Here is a 22785-nt window from a genome sequence, read left to right on the forward strand (position 1 = left end):
CTTGCGGATCTGTGGGATGGTGGCCAGGGCAAATTTTTATTTTGAGAAGGAGAGTACCTGCACTTCTCAGCAAAGCTTAAATACTTTTAATTGGAGTGTACAGGCACTTGTCACAAAGCCAAGTAGAATACACTGGTACAGGGTAAAATCACTTCTTTTTTTCCATTTGAAACACTGTGTGACAGTTGAAACAAAGTTTCCTTGTAATTTTAAGAGTGTTAAATTCATTAGACGCACTGGGAACCCATTGGGCAGTGGTTGTACGGAAGAGCAGTCCACAGATGCGATCCATGCCTCTTTGGTAAATCTGAGTACGAGGGCGTTCTGCCAACCTCGTCCCTACCCCCGCCCTTCCACGGACTATATCACAGCCGAAGGCCCAGGCAGCGGGCAGCAGCTGTTCCCAGACTCTCCGCCAGTCTTAAAATGGCCGCCGTGCCGAGGACTCGCTGAGCAGTGCGCCCCCTCCGCCGCCGCTGCTGCCTCCTTTCCAGCTTCCTCCCCCGCCCGCTGCTGCCGGAGCTGCCTTCCCTGGATACCTCGCTCAGTATAGCGCTGCCTCGGAGCCTCTTCTGCGGCGCGGCGCTCCGGCGAGGGCTGGGCGGCACCGTTAGCATCGCGACTGTCAAACGGCGGCCCATCCTCCCCGGGCCCAGCCGCAGCGGCACCGGTGAGAGGTGAATGCGTCTCCCGGCGCTATTGTCCTGAGGGTGTCTGGTTCCGGCTCTTCTCACCCCACTCAAGGCACGGACACTAAATGAGGGCCTTTTTCGCAAACAAAGGGTGGAGGGGCTGATAAGTTTCATTTCCTTCTGTCATTGTTTATGTTTAACGGGCAGTTTTATTTTTTTTATTTTCTCTCCTTTAATATTCATTATTTCCCCTCCACTGCCAGCAATGAAAAACAAAACCACCCATCCGCTTCTGTTACAGATAAAACTCCTCTCCCGAGCGATATCCTTTACTGGATGACCATGAACTGTCACCGCTTTATGGACAATTCCTTTTAATTAACGATGCATGCATGTTTCAGAGGCCCAGCAAAGTATGATCATGACTAGCGGTGCGTTTTAAAAACTGAATCGCTAGGAGAAATAAGCACACGGGATAAATGTTTTAATGAATTTTTATTATTGTTGGTAAGGGTTTTCGATACAACAGACTTTGTTGTGGTGTTATACGGTGCCTTTGGGCAAACGGCAGTTGTATTTTTAATGCTTTTTGTACGTAAGATGAAGCCTCCCTCTCCCATTCTGTAAATACATGAATAATTTATATGTTGAATGGCTACCGGTCTGCATGTGAAAATGGTGTCGTAGTCATAGGAAGCACTGCCATCTCGAGCACCGAAACGCACATTAAGTATTCCGTTGTTGCTCTTATTCTGTGGAGTGGACAGGGGCGCATTTATCCGAGAAGCTCCCGTTTGACGGGGTAGATGACGATGAATGCACCTTGATTGCTTATTGGATGCTATGTTGATCATTTTGTATAAGGGTTTGTGCCAGCATACGTTCGCTTCAAAGCGCTTAGACGGGACCCGGGGGTGGGGAGGGGGACGGATGGAAAGTTGGAATAGCTAGTTATTGACTACTGCGTTGGTGTAAAGAAAAACTCGACTTATTCAGATTGCATTTGAAGACCAGTTGTGTCTTGGAGAGGTCTTGAAAATGAGTCAGAAAGTGGTTGTTTGGATTAAACCGGTCGGCATTAATCAGTGCCGTCGATATTTATTGTCAAATAGGTATAATCCACAGCAGGCTGCAGTCTTTTTCTTGCACACTGTAGTTTCATATAGAGCTGTCATGTTGAAAGTAGGATATACTTACGTTTCTGTAAGCCACCTAACACCTTTTGAAAAGAAGAAAGCACTGCCATTCTGCAGTATAGTGATCTGCATCAACTCTTAAGCAGGTTACTGAGCCCAGCCCTTTTGAGGCAACTTCTGCCCACTTTAAAGTGCATAATTAGCAACTGGACTGTTTAGTGCTGTCATAAACGGGGGGGGGGGGGGGAATCTACAGGCCCTCCTAAAATCAAGGTCCGATCACTAGCAGAATGTACTTTAATGAAAACATTTCTTTTTGTTTTTTTTACTTTCTTTAGAATAAAACTGCAGTCCCACCAGAATGGAATGTTCAACATCGTTTCACACTGAATGCACTGATACATTTGTTGATTGGTCAATGATTACTGAAAAACTCATCTATACTGAAGCTAAGAATTCCATGAAAAGGAAAAAGAGCAAGAAGTCCGAGGTGGGTTTCTCTGGAATGTTTCCTCAAACAGTCAGGAAAGGTAACTCGCCTATGTATTTAGTTCATAGCCTTTTTTCTATTGTTCACCTTTGTTTCCTGCGTCCCACTTATTGACAGGACCAGAAACGATGCATTCTCAGTAAAAAAAAAAAGCAAAAACTAAGAGGTCAGGATGAAGAGGCAGCTTCACCACATATACCCTAACCTGATCACTTTACTTCGCTGTTGTATATCATGCATTTCGAAAATGGAATTCCAAACAAATGTACCACGAGGACCTGTGGTGGAAGGAAAGTGTTGGTAATGCAAAGAAACATAAAAGGAAAAAAGTTTGTTACCAACATGTACATTGTCCTTATTTTTATGCCTGGCTCCCTTCTAATTCCCATTATTTTTTGCTAACAATAAGGCAAACCTGTAAAGGTGGGAGGGCTTGAGTGTGTAGATCAGATTAGTTATAATGTAGTTATACTATGAAACATCACCAGATAACATTGGCCTACCAATCTTTACTTTGCAAAGCTACTGAAGCTACATTGGCTTCAGTAGAATGGGCAAATATGAATGAATGAATGAATGAACGAGGAAGCATTTATAAAGTGCCTGGTTACCCAAGGGCATCCTAGCGCTAGAGAACACTAATTCAAACTCATAACATATCCGGGGAAAAGAAAAGTTTTGAGCTGTTTACGGAAATGGTGGTAATTAGACTGGGAGCGGCTATGAAGGGGAACACAGTTCCACAACTTGGCAGCACTATATGAGAACATACGGCCTCCACTTCTTGTATGCTCGACTTTTGGGACTGTTAGGAGGTACTTACCCTCTGATCTAAGAGCTCTTTTGGGCTGGTAGGGAAGAATCATAGCCTGAATCAGTGAGGATTCTTTTCCTGCCAGTGATTTATGTGTGATGCACATAGCCTTAAATTGAATCCTTTTTTGGATTAGAAGCCAATGTAAGGAGGCTAGAGCAGGTTTGGCTGAAAGGCGTTTAGGGACCTTTAGAAGAAGCTGGGCAGCACAATTGTGCACAGTCTGTAATATTTTAATGGTGGACGCAGGGGCTCCAAGATGGATAGCATTCCCATAATCCAGCCTCGACAGGATCAATGCTCGTACTAACAGTCTTCTGGCCGTAAAAGGAAGAATGGGAAGAATTTTTCTAATCATCCGCAGAAGGCCGTAGCAGGAGCCTGCCACTTTCCGCACCTGTTCCTTAAAATCTAGATTAAAGTCCAGTATGACTCCTAAGCTTTTTATGGACTTTTTCAGAGAGGGGGAGGGGGGATCTAAGACTATTAAGCCACCAAGAATCTATATTCAGAGGGGCCGTCTTGCCAAGAAGCATCATTTCTGTTTTAGCTCCATTGAGCTTCAAATAGAAGGTGTCCATCCAGCCAGCCACTTTTTCTAGACAGGACGTAAGGGCCCCTCCTGAATTATCATTTTTATTCAGTGAAACAACTAACTTAGTATCATCTGCATAGGTGACAATCTGCACCCCAAATGGGGTGACAATATGTGCCAGAGAACTCAGGTAGACGTTGAACAAAGTGGGGCTTAAACCCGATCCCTGAGGGACTCCACAGGCAAGAGGTACTGGTTCGGAAATACAGTCTTCCTCAAAGACCGAAAAAACTCTGTCTTCTAAAAAAGACTGCAGCCATTTCAGTGCCACTCCCTGAATCCCAACATCTCGAAGTCTACTGATCAGGAGCGGGTGGTTGACTGTGTCGAAGGCTGCGCTGAGGTCTAATAAAAAAATTACAGCACAGCCTCCATTGTCCAGAATCTTCCTGGTTTCCTCCACTACCGACCGGAGGGCAGTCTCAGTACCCTGTTGTGACCTAAAACCTGTTTGAGAGGTGTGGAGTAGATCATTATTTTCCAGAAAGCTCGACAGGGCAGAGTTTACATGTTTCTCGGCGATTTTACTTATGCCAGGAAGCAAGGATATAGGTCAATAGTTCGCCCAATCTTCTGGATCCAGGTTGGGCTTCTTCAGCAGAGCCTTGACCATTGCCCTCTTCCATAAGGGGACACAATTCTAGTGATGAAGGAGGCATTATTCAGGTCAACTAAAACTGTATAAATAGTCTCACTGATTTTAAAAAGAGCAGTAGGAGGAGCTGGGTCGGAAGGTGAACCAGCTTTAAGATGGGATAGGATTTCAATTAAAGAGTCCTGGTTCAATGGGGGAAATTCCTTCAATGAACCTTGTTTCTTTATCGGATCACTTTGATGTACCAGCTGCCTATCTCTTTCTGTGGGGAAGGATTTATAGATAGTTTGGATCTTCACTGAGAAGAACTTCGCTAGCTGATTACACCGAGATTGCAAATTATCTATGATCAGTGAAGGAGCAGGAGGGGTCAAAAGTGAATTAGCAATCTAGAAAATTTATGTGGAGTATTCACTGCTGATGCTATTTTCTCCTGATAGTAACAACTTTGTGCAGATTTTATTTCTGATGTATAATGTTTAATAGCTTCTCTATATTTAGCTTTATTATTGGATGAGAAGTCTTTTCTCCACTTCCTTTCCAGTACTTTACACTTTTGCTTAAGCTTCCGGAGTCCAGAGGAGTACCAGAGAAAAGTGCTGACTGCACAGAGGATAAAAGATACTACATGTGATATGCGCTGGTGTTTTGTCTCCCAGGGGGTTTTCTTGGTTCCAGTTTTTATCTGTATCTCTTTTTCGGGGAGAATAATATTTAAAGAGGACTCTAGCCTGCTATTAAAGGAATCATTGGCAATTATGGGATTAGAATGGGGTGTAGGTCTTGTGATTACCAATTCATTCTCCCACATCTTCCATGGAAGAGTGGACCATGTTCGAATAAGTTTATTAGTTTTTTTGTCCGAAAAACGTATTTCCTGCCTAACCCACGTAAATGGGAGCAGGAAATGATCGGCCCAAGGTAGAGGAATAGGTTGAAAAGTTGTTATAGATTGAGTATTGGAAAAAATAGGGTCTAATAAATTAATTTTATTATGTGTAGGCCCAGGAACTTTTAGGCTAAACTGAAAGGCCGCTAACCCCTCAACAAGATCCACTATTTGGGAGAGTTGAACTTTATCAAAATGTATATTAAAATCTCCCAACACCTTAAAATTAGGTAAGGAGCTAGCCAAATTAGCTACACTTTCCGTCAAGACTTGACAAAATGGGCCAATAGGACCTGAGAGGCGGTACAGTAAGATACCCGAGAAGGTGGCGACCGGAGAAACCCAAATCAAAAACATAATACTTTCACAATTGGGGATGGGGTTGTTCGAGATACGGCATTTCAGTTCCTCCTTATAAATGATGGCAATGCCCCCTCCCCGGCCGACATCTTGGTCTTGCCTCTGTATCATGTAATGGGGTGGGAGAGTTTGTATAATGGCATAATCCATATCTTTATCTAACCACGTTTCCGTAAGAAACAGAATATCAGGTTTTTCATCTTCCATAGAATGTGGATCTCCACAGCATGTTTGAGAAGTGAGCGACAATTAAGTAAGAGCATTTTGAGTTCCCTTTCCTCCCCTGAAAGCTCAGACCTACATTGAGGGGGGTGGCTTCCAAAGTCACAGTTATAGCATTGTAAAGGATAATACTCACAACAAATAGAATGTGTGCACTTACTACTGGGCTCTTCTTTAAAGCATATGAGTTGGACACGTGAATAAGCAAGTCTTAAGTTATTTAAACCGGCAGGGATCCTGGTCCCTGGTCCCGGACGGGCGCAGACGGGCTTGCCTTCGGCGTGCCCACTGCGCGCCCACTGCACGGTCGCGTCATCGGCTCCTAATGAAGCCGGAAGAACGTGGTCACGTCAGGAGGCTCTAACGCGATCAGGCAGCAACTTTAGTGGTAACCTACTCGGAAGTCACCGGCCCTGTGAGCATTGAACACATCTCCAAATCTAACGTAAGTGCAGCAGCATTTAAAACCGCTTTCAAGTTTAAAAAAATACTTCTAATAAAAAGTATCAGTTAAATAAACAGTCCCCCTCCGCATTTCCCACCAACGTTACTCATCAGAAAGAGTGTCCTTCGCGGTCGCGTCATAGGCTCCTAATGAGGCATGATGAACGTGGTCACGTGGGGAGGCTCTAACGTGATCAGGCAGCAACTAGAGTGGTAACATACTCAGAAGTCACCGGCCCTGGGAGCATTGAACACAGCTCCAAATCTAATGTAAGTGCAGCAATATTTCAAACAGCTTTCAAGTTTTTAAAAATAATTCTCATAAAAAGTATCAGTTAAATAAACAGTTCCCCTCCGCACTTCCCACCAATGTTACTCACCAGAAAGAGTGTCCATATCTTTTTTGAGACTGGATGAGCACTTAACAGTCATGGCAATGGGAGAATGCCGGTATCAATACATTAAGTAATGAAGGTGCGGAAGATTGACCACAGGTGAATTTACCCCATAACAAGAAGCATAACAGTACTTCTGAATTCCTTGTTTCAATAAATATTAATCCTCTTCGTTGCAAAATTTTCTACATTGCGCATCCTTCGAAATGTCTACAGGTGTGCAGTTTAGCATACAAATCGGAGAGAGATTTTGCGTGTTGTATGGAAATCTGAACTGAGTTTAGCAAGAATAATGTAGAGAGGGATGCAGATAAAGGACATCACCATATCCATGTAGAAAAAAAAGAAGGATTTCAGTGCGAGGAAAACCTCCACCTCCTTCAGAATAAACATGCTGATGTGTAAACTTTTGTCCTACTGTTACCAAATAAGTTCTCGTTCTACCCGCCTCCACTTCTGTCAAGCTTGTGCAGAGGACATGACTGTTGTAAAGATCTGCTATCTGCGAATCTCAGAGGGTAGTTTTTTTCATCCAGGGACCGACAAGGTGCTCAGACTGAAAACTGAAGAGATATGAAGGTCCTTGGTCCAAGGTTCTACTTTTTGAACCTTCTTTGGGAAAAATTGCAAATGTTTCACTTACATGAAGTCTGGCTTATAAAAACAAACTATACTATATACATAGGGCCATATGTATCATACTTCCGTTTAGCAAATTCCAAATAGCGAATTTTAAGGAATCGCTATTTGGAATTCGCAAAACGGTATGTATGTACAAAATCGCTATTAAATAGCGATTCCTTACCATTCCTAATTTGCGATTAGCAAATTGCTAATCGCAAATTACCCATTCATTTCTATGGGCCAGGAGGCCCATAGGAATGAAGGTGCAATTTGCGATTAGCAATTTGCAAATCGCAATTTAGGATTTTTTTCAAGGGTGCAGGGGTGTCTCAAGAACACCCTGCTGCACCCCTGAAAAAGACATTTGGGGGCATATGGCGCACATACATGCCCTAAGGGCATGTATCGGCGTCATATGGCACCTTTTGTTTTTTGGAAAAAAGCTTTTTGAAAAGAATTCGCAAACTGCCACCAACTAGAAGTTGGTGGTAATTTGCGAATCCTTAATGGCATTTTTTGAATATTTTTTGTTTGATACATTGCATTTAAGGAATCGCAAAATTTGCGATTCCTTAAGTGCAATCGCAAAATAAGGAATTGCAAATTTTGCTATTCCTTATTTTGCATCAAACATGTTTGATACATACCATTTGTCAAATTAGCATTCGCAAAGGCCGAAATTCGCCTTTGCGAATGCTAATTAGCTTGATACATATGGCCCAAAGCCATGTGCCATCCATGCTCATCTTCAAACACCATATAGTGTTTGCACTTTCACTATAAATGTGAGGTGGTCTCTGTGATGGCTTACATCCTATGGGGCACGTACAGTCCTTCCTCGCATGGAAGGGTTTGGCTTATGAAAGGTAACTCTTACCAATTGGTTTGTTCTGAATGCTTAAGTAGCTGACAAAGATAACTAAGATGTAGTGTAACTGTCTTGACAGTTGTCGAAGTAAGGGTAAGCCTTAGTCTTCTTGTGGTACATATAGGCCACAGTTATTACCAAAATATTAATGGAGATGCCGGGAGCCCGTTCTCTAACTTGCAGAATGCTGTACTGCAATGCTGATTCACCACAAAATAGAGCAGTTTGCTGCACCCATCCCAAACTAAGGGTTTTATCTCTTGACCTGCTGCTTGCTTGTGTAACACTTGTGCTGCCCTCAAGCCTCTTTAAAACTTTGGATGGAGCAGGAGAGGGAATGAAAGGCTATGTGAGAAAGCAGGCAAAAAAAGATAAGGACAAGGGGACATGAGTGGTTCAAGAAAGATTGAAGGAAGATACACAAACCCCCTTGCTAAGATCACATTGCTTCTTTCTCAGAGTCCCTCATTCTCCCGGCTCCTGGAGATGTAGTTTGATGTTCTCAGTGGTGTAGCTTTTCAAGGTTCAAGACCCAGAATGACATTGGTCTAGTTTCTGTGATGATCTTTGGCATTTGGTGGGATAATTGGAAGTTCCGAAGCGAAAGAGGGAGGCTTTCTTTTTTTTTCTAGGGACATGGAAGAGACAATAAATTAACCTAGTAAGGTCCAAGATAAAACATTGCCATATGCTGTGTATCCCTGTACATGTTTAGGTTTTCTGACTCTTGCTTCCTCCTGGCACTTTTGCATTAACAACTTCATGCCATGTTCTGATAGTTACACAAAGGGCTAAACATAATCTCTGCTTTGGGAAGTGTTTGGGAAGTGTTTCTATAGTTAAGGCCTGCTCTCGATCAAATATCCGTATCAAACATGATGCACAGCTAGCCATCTTTGTATTTCATGTAAATCATATTTAGCCAAAAATTCTGCTCGATCACCCTCATTTATTTTTCTGAAACATGCTTGTAGGCGAAATTGTTTTCCTTTCATTTTCTTTCTCGTTTTTTACGGCAGTACTTTACTTATCCCCCTACTCAAGTTTGGATGATCTATAGATTATTTTCTTTGGCCATGAATGGACTTTAAGGCAACACACAAATTGTGTCAGTGTTCAGTGCCTACGTGTCTTGTGCTCATTACAAGTTTTTACTCCAGTTTCAGGAGGCTAGCATGAGCAGTTCTTTAAATGGGGAAAAAATAGTGCAGGTACTCAATTAAATGTGGTGGGTGGGCTAGGGGCGGGGCTAAAGGCAAGACATGCAATGCTTATTGACTTCTATACTAGTTGAAGCACATACCAAAACACATGAGAAATTCGTTTCTATACCAAAACAGGTTAATTCGTTATACAAAACGAAAGCCAAACACAGTGGTATTTTAACATTTCCTTGTGTTGTAATATTTCTCTCGCTTTTCTGTCACACAAACGTAAACAGACAAACATAAGCAGACACACACACAAAAGAATCAGGTGAGATTAACCCCTCCCATGCTGGTAACGGAACTGCCCCGTCACCAGCCACGGACGTGCTGTGCTGATGACTGAGCGGTTCCGTCGCGGCCCGCTCGGTGCGGATTCCGCGGCTGCGCTAAACGTTCTGTTGAGCGGGCGGGGCCGTGGCGGAACCGCTCCGTCATCAGCACAGTGCACCCGAGGCTCGTGACGGAGTGGTTCCGTCACAAGCATGGGAGCGCCGCGCTGCCCCCCCAACCCCCTAGCGCTGCGGCGGAATTGCCGCCGCAGCGAAGGGGTTAAAGCCATTTTAGCCTCCGTACCTCCCATGGCTTTCTTCATTGTGCTGTCACTGGGGTGCCTAGATTCCTTGCAACACAGCGTGATGGTCAACACCCGGATTATCATGCGGGGCTTCGCACTACAGAAGTGCTTTGGCTGCTAAAGAGACAGGCTACCACCTATAGCAGCCAATGCGCCTACTCTTTCATGAGTACCAGTACTCTCCTCGGCAGTAGAGAAGTGCCGGTACTCAGAGTGATAAAAAGAAGTAGTGCCGGTGCTCAGTACCTGTGAGTACCAGCCCATTTAAAGCACTGAGCATGAGGGTGTATTAGTATTTCTAGCTTATTAATCTAACTTCCATTTCTTCCCAGTAATTTATTTGGGGTATCTTTTTGCTATAGAATCAATTATCGAAACAGAGCAATAACTTGTAGGTAGCTCTATTAAACCATTTTTATGGATGACAATTACAGTCCAGCCAGCTGATTGGTATTACTCTGCTTTTCAAAACTGCATTAGAGTTTAGTACGGTATATGGTCACCAAATCAATGGGTTAGATTTTTAAATGTCACTTGAAGCACTCTCCATCCTAAGCAGTTTCACTCACTTTTGTGAGCCAAGAACAGCAAGGACCTGTTTCTTAGTGAAGAGAGTTTGGATGGCAGCACCTACTCCAGGACACCTTGAGTAGTACCAGCCTGAATCATTAAGTACATTATAATACAAAGATGAAAAATATTTGTAGCAATTAAAAAAAATCCTGATTAATAACCACATGGAATTTAATTTGTGTAGAGCAAAATCATTTAGATTCGTTGTTACGTCCATTTTGGTCAACTAGGTGATATGTATTGCCCAGGAAAACATGCCAATATGGATTAAAAACGGTGCAGGTAAGAGAACCTAAACTAAATCAGTTTAGCTTGCTGTGGGAAACTCTTAATTGAATAAATCATTAAAGATCCATCAGGCTCTCATTTTTACGTATCCTCAGTAATGTTCAAATTCGTTTTTTGTGCGACTCCCTCCAAAGATTGAGATCTGAGTACTTCTGGATTCGGAAAATGGGATGTCTACAACCTCAAGGACTCAACGACAGGATAGAATTATCCTGCTTTCTATGAACATACATTATTGTACCCCTGCTTACATGACATTTTGCAGTGAACATCCAGTTTATCCCATTCCAAAATGGCTGACATGATCTTAACTTTACTGGTTTTCATTTGAAAGTTTTGCTACTGTTGCATGTATTAATTTAATTTTACACATGATTACAGCTTGTATTATCGTGACCCGCTCATGGAAAAAAGTTATTATGATTATCACATATTTTCTTTGATTTTGTTATATTACGAGTAAATCTGCTCGCTACCGAAAAGAGTGTCTTTCAACTTAGAAAATGTCCCCGTAGGCACGAATTTTAGAATACACTTAAAATCATTGTTAATACTTTTTTTTAAATGTAATTCAACTATGCGAGACAACTGTCTCGTGATCGCACAGTAAGCCAATGTAAGCATATAAGAGATGGGAAGTAACATTCTAGGTAGCTAGCGGCATTCTGATTGGTGAGAGTTCGAGGCGCGAATACTTTTACATTTCCTGTAAGTACAAACGCGGAAACGTTTTTCGTTTCTTTAAACATTGAAACTTGTGTGTACATTGATGTAAAAGCGTTAGTTTTAACTCGACACTCGGAATTGGGTCAACTAGGACACCATAATGTGGTAATATACACAATTGAGTTCAGGCACTCGGACAGGTTTAACGTGGATTGACCACTAAGACGTAGAGAACCCGAGTGATTTGAATTAAATAGCATTTGCAGTCTTCAATTGTTTGAAACCAGAGTTTGAATGTTTTTACTTTTTACTTTTTACTGTTTATGTTTTCAATTTAGCCAGCGTTTTGAAATGGTGATGAAACCCGATATGGTATATAGCAGCCTTTACATCAGTTTCACTGTGGTTTTGAGTTGTATAATATAGATTGACTCACCACTACGCAATAAGACATTACGCTTTGGATTGTGTAATTTTTGTTTTTCATACTCGAATATGTGACTGAATGGCTCAAAACATTTCCTTGTTTTTTCCTAATAGACCCCTGAGGAAGGGTCAGAATAGACCCGAAATGCATTGGGTGGATATGGAATCTATAACCAAGAGCTTTTTGTAAAGAATGAATTTACATAAAGGATAAATTGAAAGAAAAGACGAAAATACATTTGTTTGAACTGGAAAAATAATTTGATCAATGGCGTTAATCCATCTTTTTCCAATTAGGTAAATAATTCTAAGACCTAAATAGGTCTGAGTACAACTGTGCACACCACCACTTGGAAGTGGAAATTCCACTTTCTCCAAATTTGTTCATTGAAGACAGTGTTCCTAGACAAAACTCTTCATTGAACCATGTGGTTCGACTGTATGCATAACACTTCATACTTTCCGGATCATCATGTTCAGTGTCATTTATGAATAACAAAAGGAGAATTTGATGCCTTTCTGAATCACCATTAGCTCACAGTCATAGGCAAAATACCATTATACAAACCCAGCAAAGATTGAATTTAAAAATCCTTGCTTTTTCTTATATATGGTGTAGGGTATTGTTGGGAGATAACGGAGGGCTCTCAATTTAAATAAAGACAAATAGCCTAAAATAAGGATGCTTACGTTACCCATTACTTTTTTCTTTTTATAACTGTATTACTTGCCATGCACAATCCTTAGTGTCAAAAACCTCTCTCCCCAAATAGGTTACTTTTGGTGTAACTCCTTTCTGTACGATGACAATTTCATTTAGCACCTAACAGTTTGCAGCAAAACGTAAATGCATTACAATATTTTGCAGCCAATCATTTACTTAAGGTCGACATTCAGAAAAGTAAAATAGTCGATTTTTTTCTTCTCAATGCAAAATCTTTTTTCAGCAATATGTTGCCATAAAAGTATAAAATCATAATAAATACATGCATGGTTAAACATGTCAATAAAAACATCTCAGATACAGTTTCAAAACATGAATTTCAAATAAAATCCGACACAGGAAACAGGATAAGTTATGTTAAAAATGTAATTGTTCACAACGATTTCTTATTTGTAAACCGCTCTTTATAAAATTCAATACTCTGCAGCATATCCCAATGGAGGGAAGCCTTTGTAAAAACTCCATTGTAATCAATTATTGATTAAAACTAGCATTGCGTAAAATAGGCTTCCACAGTCTTCAGGTCCAACATATTACGTATTCTATTGTTAGTGCAAAATAACTGAAAACGGTATTTCACAATGTTTTGCATCGCCCTTAATCAAGGACGGTTCTGTAAACATTTGTGGGAGGCCTAAATTGTCAAGAAAATTGTATCTTTTGGAGGGATAGGCAGTCTAGTATACACTGTCTGACCAGACCCGCTTCAGTATTTAGCCAACATTTAAGCCAGAGCAAGAGAGCTGCCATTTTTAGCTAATCCACTAAGAAGGGTTGGCTCAATTCTTTGACAGATGATATTTGCAGTATTTTTGGTAGTTGCCAGTAGTCTGTGTGTAAAAATGTTTTCAATCTGCTGAAGTGAATCTGGATTTTGGTACCCCCCAAATCCCAGCCCCATAAATAGTGACTGAGATACATTCTGTTTTGAAAAAAGAATTCATCCCTGGCAGTGCTTTTTGATTTAGTATCTTTGAGAAGCAGAAGTTATACCTTAAATAATTAAAATCTTTTGCATTCCTAAGTATGCCCCCCCCCCATGCTTAAGCTCTGTGAAGTGATCTAACTATCTCTGTAGACTATTTGGTGTGCATCATCTGTGTATAAGAGAAAAAGCAATGGGAGCCCACCCATCCTGGGTACGTCCGCCCCTACTTTTAACTTCTAAAATGCAGCCCTGTCTTACCACTTTATGGGTTTCAATTTGCTAAGTAAGTTCCCTTTGGGGGACCAAAGCGGACTGTAATCTTTTTAGGTCAGAGTGTAAATGAATTAAGATTACAAGGTCTAGTTCAAAACCCATTTTCTGCATTATTACCCGCAGTTTTCCCTGTTAACTACGTCGAATGCACAAGATGGATCAATAAAGGCCAGATGAATTACCCCTTTTTTTTCTTTTACATATTTACTGATAATAAGGTGTATATTCAGTATTTGCTCGATAGTACCAATACCTGGTTGGAACCCATATTGTACAGGAATTAGATCTTATTCTCCTTGGCCCAAGTTTCTAAGCATGCCAAAATGACCCGCGTCAGAGTTTTAGCAGATCGGCCTGTAGCAGGTTGGTGATAATTTGTCTTTTAAAAAAAAAGATATATATATGGGCACCAAAATAGCCTGTCTCCATGATTCTGGAATATTATCCTCCACAGCACTTCTCTGAACTCTGGTTAAAATTGGACCCCACGGGAGAGTATCTGTTTTAAATAAATCTACTGGGACCCCTTCCAGGTGCTTTTCCTGGCGCTGATATTTTGAAAGACCTCACTACCTTATCCAGTGTTATGGGGAGGAGAGGGAAACTGGTGTTAGATCTGCAATCGGGGGCCCAGAGAATTCAATAGCAGGTACCCTGGCAAACCCATGCTTCTGAAAGATACCTGTGAAGTGAGTTACCCACTCCACTTTGGAGATCAAAGCTTCCACTTTGAGAGTATGATCAGAAAAGAACGGGTGATTTATAATTTCCCAGAGCGTTGAGATGTTCTGTGAAGCAGCTGCAGTTGACAAGTCTTCCCAGGCCTTAAACCTTAACTTCCTTTTCCTTTCCTCCAGTACTTCCTTGTATTCACAACAGGGCTTTACCCACGTCTAAAGGACACCTGGGGATGCTTTTTAAGGTGTGTTTTAGGTCTTTATGGGCTGCGTAACATGCAACTTGAAACCATCAGTGTAGAGGGGCACCCTTTGATGAATTTTAAAACGTCAGGCACTTTCTACTTGCCTCGCATAATTTATTAAAGCCTTCTAGTACAGCCTGATGCGGGGGATCCTCCATCAGACATGCGTTTATAGACTCCATGTTCTCCCGTACTAATTTGTGTGTAAAATGTACTGGATTAATATGTTCCCCTTTCACCCTCATGCCTTTATTTTTATTAAATACCTGATTACCCCCTATCTCAGGGGGTTTCTTCTTTGTGTTTAAGTCAAGTGTGGCGCAGACAGGGTTGTAATCACTGAGACAACTTGGGCAGCTCCTTTCCTGCTGGTTCCTTTTGCGGCCGGAGCCGCTAACACCTCGCAGCCAATCCAGCACCAGGAGGCACTTTAAAATCAGGAACGGGCTCTCGTAGCGCGGGTCCCGCCATCAGCTCCTTTTCTGCTGCTTCCTTTTGCAGCCGGAGCCGCTAACGCCTCGCAGCCAATCCAGCGCCAGGAGGCGCTTTAAAATCAGGAGCGGGCTCCCGCAGCAAGGGACCCGTTATCTGCTCCTTTCCTGCTGGTTCCATTTTGCGTCCGGAGCCGTTAACGTCTCGCAGCCAATCCAGTGTCAGGTGGCACTTTAATATCAGGAGCGGGCTCTCGCAGCGCGGGATGCACGCGGACTTGCCCGGGCGAAGACCATGTTAAGGTCGGGCCCGTCCTTGTCAGTCAAAGACCACCCCCCTGAAAAAACACCTTTATCGAAAGCAGAATGAGCTCGCACTGGTTCCATTCGAGGTACTGTGACAATCCCTTCTGTCCTTTAAAGCTACGGCCGGTCCAACTGTTGGTAACCAGGCCCATTGCTCCTCTCCCCAGATACATTACATGTAAACATGGGCAAACGCAAAAACACTGAGGGTGGCTTGGGAGGTGCTCTGAGGAAAAAGTAAAAAAAACGAAGTCAGAAATCTAGCTTGGGGGTTTAGAGGCGGGTGAGAGTGGGGAGAGTGTGATTGACCGAATTGAGTCTTTAATCTCTGATTGTGAGCGTCTCCTCACGTCACCTACATCTTCGAGAAAAACATCTGCCCACTCGCACAAACTTTATGCTTCTACGGAGAATGACCCATTTATTCGTCATGAAGGCCGTAGTGAGGTCCTTCTATCATCACAGTTACGCCCTATCCCCAAATTTGCTCTTCAGTCTACTATTTTTATGACCAATTTACCAAAGCTTGATATAAAACCAGGGGAGTAGCTGAGATGATCATGAAGTTTATTGTGCTCCCTTAGGGTCTCCCTGTAAAAGTAGGGATGTTTTTGCAGTGGTGACCACTGGGTTTTTGAGATCTAACTTAAAAATGAGGGAATTTAAGGTATTGCCCAGTAGATTGTGTTTGAAATGTCCCTATTCAAGCCATCATCTTCACGTTACATGCCACATAGCTGATTATCTCATCGGGTACAGAGTGTGAGGTTGAAATCCCCAACCCATATCACAATTACTTTCTTAATTAGGTGCATAAAGCAACCATCCAGGAATTCTTCAATATCCTCTATTGCTTTGTTTGCCTTAGTGCTAAAAATGTTTTTATAGCAGTTAATTAACAAAATGTCCCAGTCACCAGGGAGAGATATTTGCACAACTAAAATCTGTGGGGATGACCATTTGGGGGAAACATTTACTTTATTGATTTTTACAGAAATGAAAGTTGCTAGCCCGCCATGTGGTCTGCCTGCAAGAAAAGCCAATGCAGATTTGAACAAAGCATAATAACCATTTAAGTGGGAAGAGTTTGTCATCCAGTCCTGTTAGACAAAAATTAGGTCAAATGAAGACATGAAGTTTAACCAGTCAGGGTCATCTAACTCGCAACGAGGCCCTGCAGTGTTCCAAGTGGCTATTTTTAATACTTTGTTTATTTATAATCAGGTATCAAGCAATTCAATACAGTACATTTCATGTAACGCATTCATTCATATCAGCCACAGTGCAAAGATGCAAGAAAAAAGTGCAAAACCTTGGTCGCTCAACTTAGTTCACATTTAGAGAAGAAAATTAAGGGAAAATCAGCTTCAGGTATACCATTATCCCAGATCCCCTTACATTTTTCATTGCACCAATCATTTTCGCATAAAGCTCCTCTCTTTGTTTTACCTGGTGCATTTTCATTGCCCACGCTTCAAAAGTGGGAAGAGTAGGGTACTTCCAACTTTGAAGAATTAGCGACTTAGCAACCAGGCACCCAATAAAGAGATACTGTTGCTGTCTTAATGTGAAATGGCAGTTGGAGGTCAAAATCCCAAATAACGCCTCCTGTAAATGTGGCTCTATTTAGACTTGTCATTTTTTACTAATTGAAGTAAAAGTCTTGGCCCAAAAGATGGATAATACGTGTAAAAAAAATGCAACATGAGGCAAGTCACCTCGTGAATACCCACATCAAAAGGATATCGCTGACATAGCTGAGAACATTTGCTGCAGGCGATGTGGGGTATAGTAATGTCCATTTTTGGAATAGAAGGCCATTATTTTGAAGTTCACTCCTCCGTCAGCTTTATGGGACATAATCTAAGAAGGGCCTCAGGAAGTGAAATCAGTTTTGCCCTCCGTAATCTGTGAAATCAAGGCCAATGCTGCAGGAGCGACTGACTCGTGAAAGTAAAAATATAGTACCCGGTACCAGTTGCCCAATCCTGTCCTCAGGCAGGTCGCTCCCCCCTCGCCGCACAGCTCCACCTGTGTGCCTCTGTTGCTGTCACCGCCCCCGCCTCGAGGCTCCTCTGCCTCGGTAGGCCGGTACTGCCGTTTTTGTTTTCTGCCTTGCCTAATTCGTTTTGCTGCCTGTACTTGTGCCCTTAGTCTATTGTACTGCTGCCTGTTGCCCCCTTAGTTTTTCCTCCTTGTCGCTGCCTGTACTTGTGCCCTTAGTCTTTCCTCCTTGTCGCTGCCTGTACGTGTGCCCTTAGTCTATTTGTACTGCTGCCTGTTGCCCCTTAGTTTTTCCTCCTTGTTTCTGTGCCCCCCCCCTTGTTTGCCCTCCTTGCATCTGCCTTCACCAGTCTCCCGCTGCTGCGTCCCTGCGGCCCCGCCCCCGTGCTCACACATTCGTCACACACTCCCGCCTCCCAGCTGCTCCTCCCTCCCACCTCCCCCTTATATGGCGGCCGCTGCGCTGTGAGGGGAGCAACCCATGCCCCTGTCCTCAGGCAGGTCGCTCCCCCCTCGCCGCACAGCTCCACCTGTGTGCCTCTGTTACTGTCAACGCCGCACGTTCAAGGCCCCTATGCCTTGGTAGGCCGGTACTGCCGTTATTGTTTTCTGCCTTGCCTAATTCGTTTTGCTGCCTGTACTTGTGCCCTCGGTCTATTGTACTGCTGCCTGTTGCCCCCTTAGTTTTTCCTCCTTGTCGCTACCTGTACTTGCGCCCGTAGTCTATTTGTACTGCTGCCTGTTGCCCCTTTAGTTTTTCCTCCTTGTCTCTGTGCCCCCCTTGTTTGCCCTCTGTGCCCCTGCCTTCGACAGTCTCACGCCGCTGCGGCCCGCCCCCTGCTCACCCATTCGTCACCCACTCCCGCCTCCCAGCTTTTCCTCCCTCTCACCTCCCCCTTATATGGTGGCCGAGCAGCCGGCGCGCCACTGGCGTATCGAAGGCGCGCCAAAGGCAAGCCCGTCTGTGCCTGACCGCGCCCAGCGCCAGAACCCCTGGCCCCCGCAAACGCCACAACGCCTGTCACCACTACGATGCCAGCACCCTCCATGCACTCAACACCGGACGATCGCACACCTGCTTCCGGGCTGCCCCGAAGCACACCCAAGGACCCTTCTCCTGCCGGAACTGCAGCTTCACCAGCATCCGACCCGCCAATCCACCCGTCGAGAAAGGACGCAACCACCTCAGATGCATCCTACTCAACACCCGCTCTGCCCACAAGCACGCCATCGAACTCTGGGACCTAGTCGACTCAACCTCCCCAGATGTCGCCTTCCTGACGGAGACCTGGATGAACCCCTCCTCGGCACCTGACATCGCCATAGCCATCCCGGACAGCTACAAGATCCCCCGCAGGGACCGCACCAACGGAACAGGAGGAGGAATTGCCATCGTCCACAGGAACACTCTGAGAGTCTCGACCAGCACCAGCGACACCCTCCTCACCGTTGAACACCTGCACTTCCAGATTCACACTGATCCTAACACCACCCTCAGAGGAACCCTTGTCTACAGAACCCACAGACCCCGGCCACCGTTCAGCGACTCCATTGCCGACTTCGTCAGTACGCACGCCCCGCCTCCATCGACTACATCCTTCTCGGGGACCTGAACTTCCACCTCGAGAACAACAATGACACCAACTCCACCCCCTTAATTGACAACCTCGCCAACCTCGGACTTAAACAGCTCGTCACAACACCCACCCACTCTGCTGGCCACACGCTTGACCCCAACTTATCCTCAAGCGCCCACGTCTCCTTCAGCCACACCACGAACTCCACTGGACTGACCACCGCTGCATCCACTTCACCTTCCGGAAACCCACCACGCACCACCAGACTCAACAGATACCCCGCCGCTGCTGGAGCAAAATCACCGAAGACCAGCTGAACACCACCCTCGCCCGAAGCCCGCCTGCTGACCCCACCGACCCCGACAAGCCGAAAGCCAGCTGGTTCACCGTGGACCTCCAGGCCTCCAAGCCAACCTGCCGAAAACTAGAGACGAAATGGCACCGCAAACAGACACCGGACAACCTCACAGCCCACAAGGACGTCATCCGCAGACACCACCACCTCATCAGAGCCGCCAAAAGGACCTCCTTCAAAGACCGCCTAGACATCAACATCGTGAAGAAGCTCTCCAACCCCAGCTCCAACACCAACGACATCCCACCTTCGCAAGACCTGTGTAACTCCCTTGCGACCTTCTTCCAACGCAAGATCGCAGACATCCACGACAGCTTGAACACCCCGACCGCCCCGACAACCACTGAGACACCCGCCCTCAAAGCCACCATCCACACCGATCCCCTGCTCACCTGGACCAACATAAACAACGAGGACACCATCCACTCCAGCTTGCCGTCAGACCCCTGCCCACACCACATCTTCAACAAAGCCACCCGCATCTCTGCAAGGCCTTCAACATCTCCTTCGAGACTGTGACCTTCCCAGAGAGCTGGAAGCACGCCAAGATCAACGCCTTACTCAAAAAACCAAAGGACCTCAAGAACCTCCGACCCATCTCCCTGCTCCCGTTCCCGGCGAAGGTCATCGAGAAGACCGTCAGCATCCTGGACCCGTCCCATTCCAGGTTCCGCAGCAACCACAGCACCGAAACTGCCCTCATCGCCGCTATCGATGATATCAGGGCCCTGCTGGACAACGGCGAAACTGCGACCCTCATTCTCCTGGACCTGTCAGCCGCTTTCGACACAGTCTGCCACCACACCCTATGCACACGCCTCCACAGTGCAGGGATCCGAGGCAAAGCACTGGAATGGACCACCTCCTTCCTCTCTGGCAGAACCCAGAGCGTTCGCCCCCCCTTTCCGATCCGAAGCTACCGAGATCACCTGCGGCGTACCCCAAAGCTCATCCCTCAGGCCGACATTGTTAAACTTCTACATGGCACCGCTCGCTTATGTCGCCCGACTGCACGACCTCAACATTATCTCCTACGCCGACGACACCCAGCTGATCCTCTCCCTCACCAAGGACCCCCTCACCGCCAAAACCAACCTCCACGGAGGAATGAAGGCCGTAGCCGAATGGATGAAGAACAGCCGTCTGAAGCTGAACTCTGACAAGACGGAAGTCCTCATCCTCTGCTCCACCCCCTCAGCCTGGGACGACTCCTGGTGGCCGACCGCACTGGGAAACCGCACCAACACCCACCGACCACGCCGCACATAACCTAGGGTTCATCCTCAACTCTACAATTGCCATCACCAAGTAAGTCAACACCGTCTCGTCCTCCTGCTTCAACACCCTCGCATGCTCCGCATAATCTACAGGTGGATCCCCACCGAAACAAGAACGGTCCCCCAGGTCCTCGTCAGCAACAGGCTAGACTACGGAAGCGCCCTCTACGCAGGAACATTGGCCAAACTCCTGAGACGACTACAACGCATACAGAACGCCTCTGCACGCCTGATCCTCGACATCCCTCGCCGCAGCCACATCACATCACATCACATCACACCACACCTGAGAGACCTGCACTGGCTTCCCTTCAACAAAAGGATCACCTTCAAGCTCCTCACCCACTCAAACAAAGCACTCCACAACACCGGACCGGGATACCTCAACAGATGACTCACCTTCTACGCCAGCTCCGCTCCGCCGACCTCGCCACCGCCCCCCGCATCTGAAGAACAACCACCGGCGGCAGATCGTTCTCCCACCTCGCCAAAAAGACCTGGAACACCCTCCCCATCCTCCTTCAACAGACCAGGACCTACTAACCTTCAGTAGGCTACTCAAGACCTGGCTATTCGAGCAGTAGCAGCACCCCTCCCCCCAGCACCGGGTGAGTAGCGCGCTTTACAAATGTTCTGATTGATTGATTGAGCTTGCTCACGAAATCGGCTTTCTAATCTGTTCTTTAACTACACTGGATACCCTTGTATAGGAACGTAAATGATCACCGATTTAAATATAGGAGAGTGTGAGCTCAGTCGATATGTTGGTGTTGCCCACAGTCTCCTGGTCGCAAGATCTTTTGTATCAAGCCAGTAAGAAATTGCTGAACCTTAAACAACCTGCCCTTTCCCACTTTTCGATAATACTCTCTTTCAAGAGTAAGCCTAGAAGCCAGAAGTCTCTCAATGGCATCAAAGGATGTAACAGGGGGAACTAATATTTCCTTGGAGTTGCGCAAACTTGCTAATCAAAATATCCAGTAATATTGTAATCATTTTTGCAGTTTCAGGATTTAAAAAAAAAACAGGAAGCTGGATATCGGCCTCATTAAGCATGCATTTAAGGTAAAAACAGTTTGACAGTTTATTCTAAGTCCCAGCTCTGTTTAACCAATGCAGAATGGCGGCTAGACAATACTTGCTCATATGTGGAAGTGCCAAGCTTCCGTTTTCTATGATAGAGGGGAAGATCATGCATGCCCTTCTTTCTCTAAATTCCTCTACTCCAGACTAGGCTCTTCAACTAGAGCTTGGCCAGTCCAGAGTTTATTCTCTGTCTTGCACAGCTGTAGTGAAAGGGGGCTACAGATTATTATACACTAAGACAGTAGCATCTATTTGGGTTCTTAAAAATGAAAGGTTTTCAGAATCACTGTGGTCAAATGTTATTTTTGTCGAATTTTAATGATGCGCTATCACACTTAGAACTTCCATCTGAGTATTTTTTTTTAAAACTGACCTTATAGCCATCTAAAGCTACCTCTTAAAAGAACAGTTTCCAATTGATATTCTTATAAGGTCTTTGATGTTATCACCAGTTGAGCTACTTTGGGTAGAAGAACACTATTTCTATTAAGGTCAAATAGGCTTCCAATTAAACCAGTTATAGGCACATGGAAGGTTATTCATACTGATCAGATGATAAGCCTTTTATGCAATAAAGTAGGTCAGAATGTGTAACATCTTTTTATGTGTCCTGCTCTTATCGTGCAACATCATAAACCCTTGCTTCTCCTAGTAAGCTCCTCGAAAATGCACTGTCAAAATGATATACTTGCCTATATTTGTCTATAATGAACGAATCTGTGATAGCATTTACACATTTTTTAAACTTTAAAAAACAGATGTATTAACTTGTTTATTCATCATCCTCTGTTGTGTTAGTGTACCTGGTTAGATCCCTATTCATCCTTATTTCTCCAACTATAATTGTGCTTTGAGCCATAAATTGTTCATAACGTAATTCTATATTTTCATTTAAATCTTCTACTCTAGTAATACTTTTAGCCATGATTAGTTTATCACATATTGTACTTTGTTTCATATTATTTCTTTTTATATCTTGAATGAGTTTGTAAATTTGGAGTGTTCTCCGGTCTCCGTATAAACCTCGGGAAGTCAAAAATAATCCCAACCGGGAGACTGACACAGGTGTCGACCGGGGCCCACCCAGAGGTGGGTCTGCCATG

The 22785-nt window shown here is 44.5% G+C and overlaps 1 protein-coding gene across 4 annotated transcripts in view; it reads left to right on the forward strand.

Moving 5' to 3' along the window:
• The first annotated feature begins 367 nt into the window (after positions 1-367).
• The window catches only part of C7H5orf24 (chromosome 7 C5orf24 homolog), a 69677-nt gene continuing 47259 nt past the window's right edge, over positions 368-22785 (forward strand). The window contains exons 1-2 of one of the 4 annotated variants that reach the window (XM_078653263.1): positions 368-670; positions 2107-2258. In XM_078653263.1, the coding sequence (XP_078509389.1) occupies positions 2130-2258 (129 nt within the window). In that variant the 5' untranslated portion in view covers positions 368-670; positions 2107-2129. Of the gene's footprint in view, positions 745-2106; positions 2299-22785 lie in introns of those variants that run through there. The other 3 variants (XM_078653264.1, XM_078653265.1, XM_078653266.1) reach the window with 3 other exon arrangements.

This window comes from Lissotriton helveticus, chromosome 7, assembly GCF_964261635.1.
Source record: "Lissotriton helveticus chromosome 7, aLisHel1.1, whole genome shotgun sequence".
Taxonomy (NCBI): Eukaryota; Metazoa; Chordata; class Amphibia; order Caudata; family Salamandridae; genus Lissotriton; species Lissotriton helveticus.